Below are 12,845 nucleotides of genomic sequence, written 5' to 3' on the forward strand. Positions count from 1 at the left end.
TTTCTTTTCCAGGTAATAACAAGGAGGGTGATTTAGAACCATATACCTGTCCTCTCCAGCCTCTTAGCTGGGGTTGAGGAGAGTAGGTAGAAACCCTGACTGAGCAGAACTGTATGGGGGAAATGAACTGAAGAGAGGAGGGGAAGGCAGTACAACTGACTTGTTGTTACAGCAAAACATACAAAAAGTGACACATACATGTTACAGATCCTGTAACATGACATTTCAGATGGTTCAATGATATCTACGTGCAGACCCAGCTCATTATGTTGCCCAGAAATACAGATACATCATGGTAACCACAGCTAGGGACCATTAAATACATTGCTTGGAATAAAGACACCATAGAATTGATTTTAAAAATCTTTATGTGAATATAAAAGAATTCTTTCCAAAGAAAAAAATAAACCCAAAAGTTTAAAAATTAGTGCAATTTTCCAAGTTCTATGCAACACAGTGTTTACATTTGTTTTAAACAGAAGATGTAGACACTGATACACTGAAAACCTGAACTCTAGCTTCACTAGTAGGAGATAAGGGGAAAAAGCGTAAGAGTTAAGAAAATTATCTTAGTACACATTACCAACTCCTGAACAATCATTTTCATTTTCTAATTCCTAAACTATTTATGGCCACCTAAATAAAACATCAGTATTGCTTATATTACTTATTTCCAAGTAAGTGTATATTGTAGAAAATAGAATACCCATATATATATATTTTAATGAACAAGAAAAATCAGGTGAAAACTTATTTTCAGTGACTGTTTCTCAATCCACTATAATACAGTTGTTGCAAAAGAATCTTCTCAAAACTGCTGCCTGATCCGCCTTGAATAAAAGAACCTACTAGTCCAAAATTTGTATTATTGCTAGAAAACACTTCTCTTCCACAGTAATTAATATTATATAAAAAAATATTCACAAATGATATGTCAATCAGAACATTTTTGTTTCTTTGGATTTATATTACCCTTTTTACTGGAAACTGGCTAAAGTTACTGATAAAGCTGATTAACTTCAGCAATAGTCAATGATTTCATCTCATAATTGTAATCTGTTCCTAACTGTGCTGTCTAAGCATGATACGAATTCATCTTGCAGAGAGACAAGTAACCTCTTTCTTTGTCCCGCCTCACATTGCATCAAAGAATCTTGTACTGATGTTGTGCTGCTGCTCCATGTTGCATACAACTCAGCTGCAAGACAGCAACACTATTAGTACATTTATGTGACATAAATGAAGTTAATATTGATACTTATTCTAATGATCCTTTCTGCACAGCCAGATGAGCTGAGGGGAATACAACACCATGGCTTATAATCAAATATTTACTTCTGCAGATTGGTTCCTCATTCATAGGATGTAACCCAAGTTTAACCAGTTACAAACCAGTCACTCTTAAACAGGTTCTCAATCCCAAAGAAACACTTAAGTTATATTCACAGGCTTAACTTCTAACAGTTTGGAAAAGTCCCAAATAAGCAACATTTCATCTAATACCTGAAAACTTGATTTATTTTTGGCAACTCCAACAGGACTACTGGGGACAACCTTTCTCTGAAGAAGGCTGATCCCTGTCCTTAGTTCCATTGCTAGTCAGAAGACAAACTTGCAGTTGAATGATAAGGAGGTTCTTGGTCATTTTTGGTCCCAGGGTCTGCAGTTTTGAGAAGTCTACAAAGACATCTGCTCCAAGTTTTTCACTATTCAGCACCCAATGTGACTACTGACACAGCTCTACTACCGTGAGAAGTACAACAAACGCATCAAGCCTACTAACTACATGAGTATTTGAAAGATGTCCGTGAAAGTTTCCATGCTGTGAAGAACAAGGGTTAAGAGACCCACTCAACACCATCAGAGACAGTTTCACATTTCACCAGAACACACCAAAGTACCAGGCTTTAGAAATATAAGCATCTTGCTAAGACTTAGTCTCCTGTTCCACTGCTCACCACCACCTCCCACACCGCTGGCAGATTAAACAAGCAATTGTACCTTAAAAATAAAAACAACATCAGTGCAGCAATAAAAGACCTCAAAACCCAAGAGGTAGTCCAAAGAAGCATAAAGTCCTGAAGAACACAACCTGACAGACAAAACCCTTCAACGACAGTTTGTCTGGCATATTCTCTACTCATACCACATTTAGCATGAGACTGGCTTTAAAACAATGCCTTGTGTAGACAGGAGGTTTGAAAGAGGAAGTCTGTTGAATGCCTAAATATACAGCACTGTAAAACTATCACAACTAAGAAGCAATCTTAACTCAGCATTAAAAATGAATACTTCCCTCTTCTCTTTGCATTGCATTGTATGCAATGCCCAATAAATAATTTAAGATACTGGGGAAGGAAGAAATCAAACAACAAGCCATGCTGAGGGGCATGCAAAATGGAAAACTACTCAGATTTCACAATTCAAAACTTAAACCCTGCAAAGCTGAATCAAAGATGGCCTTAATGGTGAAGACAGACATATGCTTTCATTGACACATATGGCTGAGTTTTATATTTAGATCGTGGACTGGTGCAGCGCCCTCAAATACTTTAAGTGTATTCACTTTATTTTAAGGGCTGTTGTAATTTTATTTTATTTAACTATGTGTATAATGAATTTGTTCTAGACAGTTTGCAAAGAAGAATGGACATCAGCAAGTTTCCTAAAAATACGGTTCTTAACAGAAATAAGATATTTGGTAAATAAAATGACACAAATTTTGTGAATGATAGCAACTTCCCACACACAAATTCCAACTATCAATCCCCATTTCATTTTCTTTGATCTAGATCCTGCAAAACTATTATAGTTTATGCACTTTCCTCCCTGCCAACAAACAAGCTTTGCTGCCAGCAGCTAGCAAAGCTATCTTTCATTCATCTGCCTAGCACTGTCAGTTCAGAGTAACTGAAGTGAAACTACGTTTGAAAAATAAGGAAAATTGATTTCTATGCATAGGGTTGCATAAATAGCTGGAAATAAGTGGGTTCCTTCCCACCTAACCCCCTTTCTGCAAATAAATGCAGTGTACTGACATGCCAGACTTTTAAAACATAGCCCAGACTTTTCAATTCTTATAAATAGCTTTTTTTCTTACACAGGAAAAGACAGCTTATTTGGCTTTAGAGAATTCAACATCTTAAAGACAGGTTTTCCTTAATGTATATATGCACAAACTTAATCTTTTTTAAGTAAACTGAGTAATTCTGCTTCTCACTTGAGATGACAAAACAAATCCTGTCTTCTGCTAAGTTAACAAGTTAACTGGTACTTCACGTGGGGTTTTTCTTCCTTTTCTATAAACACCAGTATTCTCCTTGCTCTCAAAATTGTACTTTGTATTCTAAAAAAACTATTTTTATTTAAACCTGGTACCAATCTTTTGTTTTTAGAAGACTCCAGCAAAAATGCCCAATATTGCCAGTTTCCTGATGTACGTTTTTGCATAACATCTTACAAAAAGTGAACCTTCTAGCCCAAACCCATTAAATAAAGTTTTAAATATATAGTGCCAAATTTTATATTTACAATATATTCTGAAAGCAAATATAAATCTTTGAAGTTGTGCTTGTAAATACATACCTGCAGCTATTAAATCTACTACTCCAAAAACTATTTGCTACCTTCTAGACACACCACTGATCGACTCAGACTTCTTGCTAGGTTCTGATGTTGAATTCACAGCTGCCCACCATTCTAACCTCTTCTTTCATCAAGTAGTTACAGTGGAAGCTATAAAACATTTAAGGACACTTTAGCATAAGTTTTCCTCATGGTCCTTGTGGTTTAATCAGATGTTGCACCTTGTACTTTAACAGTGATATTCCTTCTGGTATTGGTGACATGACGTTGTTGAGCTAGAAATGAGCGTCCAGGACCATCTCTGCAGGCACCACTACTGCCAACCAGTCTTGCTTCCATACCTAGCTTCTGAAGAGTTATGCTCTGCAAATAAGTTAAACAACTTATTATCTATTGGCCAGTTTTCATACACAGAGCTCATGCTTAATTAGGATACAGACAGAATTTCTCCTACTGTATTTCTTATCTACCCTTTTGCTGCCATAAAAGGTACAAACCAAGGCTGAAGAAAAAAAGATTCGTTCACATGCATATGGAATGTGTTCATTTTAGCTTATTGTAAAGTTGTTCCTTTATTAAGCCACTTAATTTTGCTTTCCTATTTTAATTTCCCCATTCCAGTCTTTCTTCATGAAACTTTTTAAATATGAAACTCTCCATGTGAATATAAACAACTTTCTCCAGTCCCTTTCACAGCAATCTAACATCAAACATCCTAACAACCTCTACAACACTGCTGCAGGATGAGGCTCTAGCTTTATTTCACAAATACTGTGCTAAAAACACTGAACATCTAAAGCAGGAGTCTGGAAACCTTTTGAACCACAGCTTCCCTTTGTCTCGAGCTCAAACTTCAACAGCCAATGCTACTTCAACAACAAATGCTACTGAACATTGAGAAATTTTGTCTGATAAATCCAGATGGCAGCTTGTGGCAGCAAGCAGTACATCACTGACAAGGAAGTCACGGCCTATGCCAAATTTTAGGCCTTCTATTCCAAAGCACAGAAGACAAGCAGAAAACATAACATTTTACAAAATAGTTGATTGTTAAAATATTCCTAAAGAGAAAAAATACTAGATGTGATGTAAGATTTAGCTGCCACGTTTAGCAAAATGTGTTTTTCTAATTTTGGAGATGCCAGCAAACAAACTTTTGACCCACCTTGTTATACCATGCAGTTACAATTAGCTTCTCCTCATAATCACGTAACTTAGCAAGTTTGTATTCAGCCTGCAAGGACACAATAGAGAAGACAATCTCAATCAAAACACAAAAATCATCTGTATAAACTTATTGCAGCCCATTGAGTGAAACACACAGGCAGCAAAAATGCTTAAAACCACAAAATAATTAGAAGGCTTAGAAGTGTAAATAAAGATTCTTCTACAAATGATTATGAGAGAAGTTACAGACTACTTCAAGAGGAGGCTAAACTTCACACAAGTTGCAGTTCAATGTAGAAACGTATTTTGAACGTGCATGTATGTGAGAGTACAAGAAAATCTAGGGGGTATCAGAAAACCTATATATAATTTACTATTTTTTTGATCTGAAAGTCAAAGGTAAGAACATACCTCTAGTGGATGAATATTTTTATGCCACTGAATTGTTATTATATAGTATACTTGACTAGTACATACACATAGAAGAAATCTTGGGGCCACAGTATTTATAAAGTCAGACCTTTCAGCTACTAACTCGTACTGAGGAATTCTGTATTTGCTCAGTTAACTGTTCTAACCAATCCCCTCAATATTGCTGTAAAACTGAATCCAATTTTTCTTGGTACATGGACTATTATCACCAATCAGGATTTCAGCCAGGCAGGTTTTACTGAATTAACAGGTTTTACTCTGCTATATAGTTTCAAGAACTCAGTATATGAAACCACTGATATTAGGGGTCTAGTAAATTAAACAAGTCACTGCTTAAATAGCTAGTCCCTCACACAAAGTTACATTACTACTGAAAAGGGTCAGACTCTGCAGCTCTGTACAAGCTACCATAAACACAGCAAAACTAATAGTCTTAGAAATGTTTCACTTACAGGGGGTTTAGAACTAATCCAAATTAGTGTTTCAGTTGTACACTGGAAACCACTGTTGAGAAGTAAACTGCTGTGACAGGCTTATACTAAGATACAAATTTGATTAAGCCAAACTAAAAATCTCTAGGTTTGATGGTCTTTGCAGTTTCTAACTGAATGCAGCATGGAAGGGTATTGGATCATTAGGAAACAGTAACTTGAGTGTCTAGCATCAGAGACAGCAGAACATGTCAGAAGTTATTATTAAGTATGTAAACTTTTACCTCCAGTGCTTCAATTTTTTTGTCTTTCTCCATTATCTGTTTTTTGAGTGACATAATTTCTGCTGATGCTGGATTTAGCTTGGGGTCTAAGGTTTTTATCACCTGCACAAGGCAAAACAAAAGTGTTGCAAGTCAGGTTTGATTCTCAGCAGCTCTGCATCTTATTCGCTCACTGCAGAAACATTAGTCAGGTAATTAAGATGAAAACTAGGCTGTAAACTGTACAACAAAAAGATACCAAAGGGTACAAAGGAATAATCATTAATGCATCTCATACTTGGTCTAAACCCCATTCTCTCATACACTTAACTGACTGCAGTTGAGTAATTAGACTAAAAACGCAACATGTAGCTACTAATTTTGATTGGGAATTGGAGGGCAGAGGACTCAGATGAACCTGTATAACAATTTATGAGGGAGGAAGGTGTATGTTCAGAAACATGCCACTCACATTTCTTGCTTTCTCAAGGTACATTTTATATCTCTCTTCCATTGCTTTCATATCCTCATCTTTTTTTCGCAAAGCTGCTTCCAGCTCTCCAATCTTCTGGGCTATTGACAGAAATTATCAACAGAGACATACAAAATGAAACCAGACATGGTACTTTCAAGACTTCCGTGTTCTCTTGATTTAACTACCTCCAAATAAACTCTCTAGCTACTACATAATCTCCTGAGTTTGTTTCAGTCTGTAGGGGTTTTTATTTCAGACCATAAGGTCTTACCTGACCCTGGATTCCTGGTTTGCAGAGTACTGTTTGACAAAACTAAGCCCCACAAACCTCTCCCAATCCCCATTTCAGGTTTAAAGCTATGCTGTAGCAGAAAGCTTTATCCAGAGAAGTATTCCAGAGCCCAGTGACTACGGGAATCATTTCAGAAGAAACTTAACATAGTCTTGTAAGAAACACCCCAAAGCCACACAAAACAACTTACGGTTCTGACTAACATCAGGCTGAAGTTCTGCAAGATCAGCCTCTTCCTTCTGTAACTCATCATGAACTTCATTCAGTTTTTCCCTACAAATGAAAGGCTGGGCTAAGGATTAAACTCACAAATAATTCCATGCACAGTTTTAACAGCTGAAAGCCAAAACTTGATGGTGGAAATGTCTTTAACAACTATTTTAAACTCTGGCAATTCTTTTGAGTTTAAATAGAAATATTAGTATGTATTTTTGAAGAACCATAAAAGTCGTGACTTCTGAGTTGAGTATCAATCGCCTAAAATTAGAAACAAAAAAGCACATGAACAAAAAACCCCTCCAGCATCTCCTTAGCAGGAACTAATCTGCTGAAAGATCAGAAGTATTTTGAAATACTTAAATACATTTTGAGCCCAGTAAGAGTGATGCTTTTAGCAATCTGCTGTAGAATCAGAACAGTTAAAATACTACTGCTGATGAAGAGACAGTTAAGTAAATATTAGTATTACAAGATTATCAAGATCAGAGTAGACAAAACTAGAATGCTAATACTTAACTCACTACATGCAGGATTCTTACATCAATGGTGTAGAAAAACAAGACATCCCTGCAAAGACTTAGGCAATTTCTGTGCTACAACAGTTAAATTACTTAGCATAAATGACAGTAGATGCATGTGCCTTACTTACATGTGTGCTGCCAACTTCTGCTTCAGGTTGCTAGACTATAAAAGGCAAGAGTTAAAATCCAGTTATATTTCAGTATTTCATACCACGCAATGCTAAAAGGCTCTTACAAATCAGCCAAGAATACTTAGCACACCTAAATAAGTAAAACCAAATAAATCCTGAGAAAACTGCACTTTTCATACATTTCTGTAACTGCATTCATACTTTTTGCATTGCACAGATACCAATTCCAGCATCTTTTTTCTTTAAAACTGTTCTTATCACTATAGCACCATTTAAGGACACAACTAGAGATTTTTCAAAGTAAAAAGAAGGTAGAAGAGCTACAGTTCCTTAAAGTAGGTTTGGGGAAGGAATCACTTAAAACATGAGCTTTCCAATTGAAATGCAGTTGGTGGGGGGGGTGTCTTGTGAATTGTCATACTTCATGTTACACTGAAGCATTTTAAACAAAACTGGCAAGATGTCTCCAAGGTCAAGCCAGAACATTCACTTACTCCTTCAGCCTTGGATCCCTGCTCCTGTAAAGTCTTTTGCAGATCTTCAATCTGCTGCTGTAACCCCCCAATACGCTCTTCATTTAGCCTGTTAGGAAGAAAAGATAGTCATCACCCATTCTAAATAGATCACAATAGACACATGTTTGTTTCATGTCTGGATGGTAATTTTTCAGAGTCTACCCAGAAGAACTTAAGCCATAAAAACTGATTTCAAATGCTTTTAGTTTAACTTGAACGTCTGCTAAACAAACACATAGTAGCTTTATAAACATTTTATAATGAAAGACCCAGAATCCCTTTAAGTTTTCTCAAAACTTAACTACCTAGAATTCTCATAGCTTAGTAAACTGCTATCAACATTCATTAACTGATAGAGAAATTCAGACCATAACCCAGTGTTACAACACGGTTAGTTTGAAGTTCTAGTAATAGAGTTTACATCCATTCTTGGTCTACCACGAACCATTCAGAGCTAAGAGCATCCAATAAGCAACATGCTGTTCAGAGGACACTGCACATAGCTCTACCACATTCTACACCACCATATTAAAGCTACTTTCTCACTTGCTTCTCAACCCTTCATTAATAGTTACACTGTTAAAAGAAAAAGGATAACTGGCTTCCTGCAAAGTGCTATGCTACAGATGTGAGGCACCATGCCACTCTGAAGGTCCAGAAAGCACTTTTTGATACATTTTCATAGAATCACAGACAGGTTTTGGTATGAAGGGACCTTAAAGCTCCTCCAGTTCCAACCCCCTGCCATGAGGAGGGACACCTTCCACTAGAGCAAGCTGCTCCAACCCACTGTGACCAACCTGGCCTCGAACACTGCCAGGGATGGGGCAGCCACAGCTTCTCTGGGCACCCTGTACCAGCACCTCACCACCCTCACAGCAAAGGATTTTCCCCCAATACCTGATCTAAATCTACCGTCTTCAAGTTTAAGATGTATTTTAAGATGCTGTTTCACCCATCACCTTTTCTCAGTTTCCAGTTCATTCACTGTCCGATGCTTTTGCTCCAGCTGCTCCTGGAGCTCTGTAATACGTTCATTTTCTGATCCCTCCTGCTTTAATAGGAGCATCTTATTTTCATGCTGCAGCCGAATAAACATTTCTCTGAATCCAAAAGCAACAACAACAACAACAAAAAAAAAATCAGTGCTAATGAAGAACATTCTTGTTCATTCCCCAACCTTCCAACCTTAAAGTGAGCAAAACAAGTTCTGTTTAAGGAAATAGTTGGAGTAACCATACAATTTTTTATTAAAAGGTAACTTACAATTTCCAAACATCACAATACTTTTTTAAAAGATAAGCAAAATTTAAATTAAGTCACTCCAAACCCAGATTTTACTGTAACTTTACGTTTCACTCTGACAGACTTTAAAAGCAGTATTAGGTAGCTTTTTGATGGTCTGTCTTAGTTGCTGCATATTATTTATTTAGTCTGTCTGCCAGTGGCAAAGTAAGAATTCTTTCGCTCCTTAGAGAGGATGTTTCAAGCCAGACTTCATATACAGAAATCTCATATGCTTTTAAGAAATAATGTAAAGTAATTATAGTATGAGGAAATAATTACTAACAGCTATCTGGGGGTCCAGAGAAGCATCATAAAGGGAAAGCAAGAAGTGGGATGTAAGTTATATTGCTGAAAATATTGAACTTTCAAGGGAGCAGTATTATGCTTAACCCATGCAAATCCCAACCTCAATGTTTTTGTCTTACCTATATTCCACTGGCAGAATTTCAGCAGCAAGATTCTCATTGCTTTTAACGTGAGATCCACCTGAAATTGCACGGGAAGTTTAATTTAAACAAACTTAAAGAAATCACAAATATACATAAAAAAGCCTCTGTAGAATAAGCAATACCTGTTTGACTCAGGTGATCCTGCTGCATCTGTGAGTACCGGAGCTCTTCATTTGTCTCTTTTAATGCATCACACTGTACTATCAATCTCTAAGAAAATATGTTGGAGGTGGGATTAAGTCACAGTGCTCCACTTTGAGACCAAATAACATTAATCTAGAATAGTACTGACACACACACATTTTAAGACATGTTTTATGTGTACACACACACCCAAGGTGCTAAACTTCATTTTTATGGCAGTTCAACTTACGGGAAGGTTTCCCTCAAGCAAAGCATTTCAGAGATTTATGAGGTGTGCAAATAAACTCTTATGCAAGAGAGACTTACCTCTTTCTCTTTGATTAAAGCTTCATGTTTTTCTTCAAGTCGCTTCATTTCAAATGCAAACTTATCAGCTCTTTTTGATTCTTCAGACAGTTTGTTATGAAGCTCCTGGACCTTTTTATTAAAAGTATATATATTTATATATTCAGCAGATGAATGTTGCAATATGCTACCTTTAAAAGCCATGTTAAAACCTTCACTCCTGTCTAGTTCAGCCATACAAAATACCTGGTCCTCCAAGCTTAGGGGAGACAGAAATGGGATGGGGGCTGTGTGTTTGGGGCTTTCTGGTTTTGTTGGTTTATTTGGTTTTTAAACTATTAAATCCTGCATTTCAATTACTATTGAAATAAGTGAAATAAAAATTAAAGTTCTACAGTTTAAAATAGATTTCCATGAATAAAGTTTAGAATATTACATACAAGTGACCTCCCAGACACACAAACTACCTCAGTTAAAGGAAAGAAAAGCCTGCAAACCACAAATCAGTTGAGAGGGCAACTACAGTTAAGCTTGCTAGTTTAATAAACAGGGATAAACAGCAAGTGCATGGCAGAACATGAAAGTTTTCAGAAATTTGAAAGGGACAATACAGTTTAAGCCCATGGCCTGTTAAATCAAGTTGTTCATTTCTTCACTGAAACTTAATTAAAGTAACTTTATTTAGGTAAGAACTATATGAGGAAAAAATCAACATCTTCAATATAGATGCAGCCTTACCTGTCTTTTGTAGGTTTCTAGTTGGGCACGTGCTGCATTGGCTTTCTTCAGTTCATCCTCCAGACTGACTGTATTGTGCATGTACATCATGTTGGTTTCCTGCAGGGATTTGACTTGTCTGCGGAAGTCATTCAGGTCCTGCAGCTTTTTACGGTACACCTCAACAGTTGATTCCAGCTTACTTGCCTTGTCTGCAGTAGCCCTTAAAGGAGAAACAGGAATTAGAAGAAAGAGTATGTTTCTCCAAAAGATTAAAAAAGTCAAATTCCACTGTTGTGCACATTCAAGCTATTTTCAAAAAGAGAGATGTCCTGCAGTAAAGGTTGCACTTGATGATCTTAAAGGTCTTTTCCAACGTAGTTAATTCTATGATGCTATAAAACACGCTTAACAGCAGAGTTAAATCTTACTGCTTTATTTTTAAATGCATAATTGATGCAAACTTGCATTATGCGAAGATTGCTTATAAACACTGAGATCACCACAAGGTTTATGTGGGAGTAAGACTAACAGTTGTATGCCAGAAGTACATGCAAAGGTTAGTATGTCAAATATCTCCAGGGAATTCTGTGGGGTGCAATGTAAATGCACCACAACATCCTGTGCTAGATAGTCATCTCAAAGTACTGGTCCCTAGTGAGGAAAACACACACAGATGATGCTCTCATTGTGGGGTTATACATAATTAGAACGTAACTGCACGATGAATATGATCATTAGATATGGCTAAGAATTACCAGCTGATCATTAACAAAACTCTGTGTTAAGAAAATGTTTGGATCATAATTACACAAATTAATTTTAGTATCTGTGTTTTAATCCTTTCATGTCACATCACTAGAAGCTAGTACAAGAAAATTATGGAAAAAACCTTATAGTTAAGATTTGTTTCAGATGTCATTTAAGAAACACCATAACTTCAACACCTGAAACCACTTTTCTTTCCATGTTTTATTCATACTATTTTATGAATAGCAGACCTGCTTTTGCAATGTGATTTGCTTTGGATATTTCTTCGGTGGTCTGGAATTTAATTTGGTTTGTACAAGCTGGAATGTTAAATTCTCAAGGTTACTGCGTAGTTCATCTTCATTTTGTTAATCCTGTTGCTAATCTAAATCTAACCTAGAATGCTGACACCAGAAGTTACATTGAAGTTCTAGCTGCTTATGTGTTTTTCTACACCAGAAAGGCAGCCTCTTGTTAACAAAAATGTCCCCTGAATTGAAATGCACACAAACTCCCCTAAAAATTTCTTAATTCTTATAGAACTTCAACCTTCCATCCTGCAAGAAGAATAATTTCTGTATTCATTCATAATGCTTCACAGAAAAATTCCAAGTTGCTCTTCTTATGCAAACAATGGAGTCTATATCTAAAAGCTTGTACTCCACCTCTGCTTTGTCAAAGGGCCTTTTTCCAACATTTATTTTAGATATCAGATAAGACCTGCAGAAGTAATGCCTCAGAAAAAAATCTAAACACAAAGCCTTGAATTCAGTCATTAAATCCTCCTAATGTGTGTGTGAAGCTCTCCCTATTACATACCTAAGAATGTCATTTTCATCTTTCAAGGCTCTAGATTCTTCTGCCAAAGAGGTTAGCTCATTGTTTCTATGCTGTAGTTCAATCAACTGTTTTTCTAGATCTTCACAATGGACACGATAATCGTCTTTTGCAGCTTCAAGCCTATGAGATCAAAAAAGAACTCTGTTAAGAACTCATCATTATTACACATTTTTCATTTAGTGCTAGAACTACTAAAAACAACTAAGAAACCTATTGATTTAGGTAGTTAGGAAAATGGTACTGCAAGTATGGAACATTTTTTTGCCTGCCTTTTAAATCATAATGGTTTGTACACTGCAAATGGATTGGACACTGCAAGGTCCTACACCTGGGTCAGCACAA

The 12,845-nt window shown here is 36.4% G+C and overlaps 1 protein-coding gene across 1 annotated transcript; it reads right to left on the minus strand.

Moving 5' to 3' along the window:
- Positions 1-3,088: 3,088 nt before the first annotated feature.
- On the minus strand, positions 3,089-12,625 carry HOOK1 (hook microtubule-tethering protein 1; the record flags this gene model as incomplete). Its single annotated transcript, XM_010016307.1, has 13 exons — positions 3,089-3,948; positions 4,751-4,819; positions 5,900-6,001; positions 6,351-6,451; positions 6,836-6,918; positions 7,514-7,548; positions 8,011-8,098; positions 8,994-9,134; positions 9,744-9,804; positions 9,890-9,977; positions 10,218-10,328; positions 10,935-11,136; positions 12,483-12,625. Coding segments are annotated over 13 exons (1,383 nt in total), but the record flags the coding sequence as incomplete, so codon positions are not given.
- Between the last annotated feature and the right edge of the window lie 220 nt (positions 12,626-12,845).

This window comes from Nestor notabilis, unplaced genomic scaffold, assembly GCF_000696875.1.
Source record: "Nestor notabilis isolate BGI_N333 unplaced genomic scaffold, ASM69687v1 scaffold5536, whole genome shotgun sequence".
NCBI lineage: Eukaryota > Metazoa > Chordata > Aves > Psittaciformes > Psittacidae > Nestor > Nestor notabilis.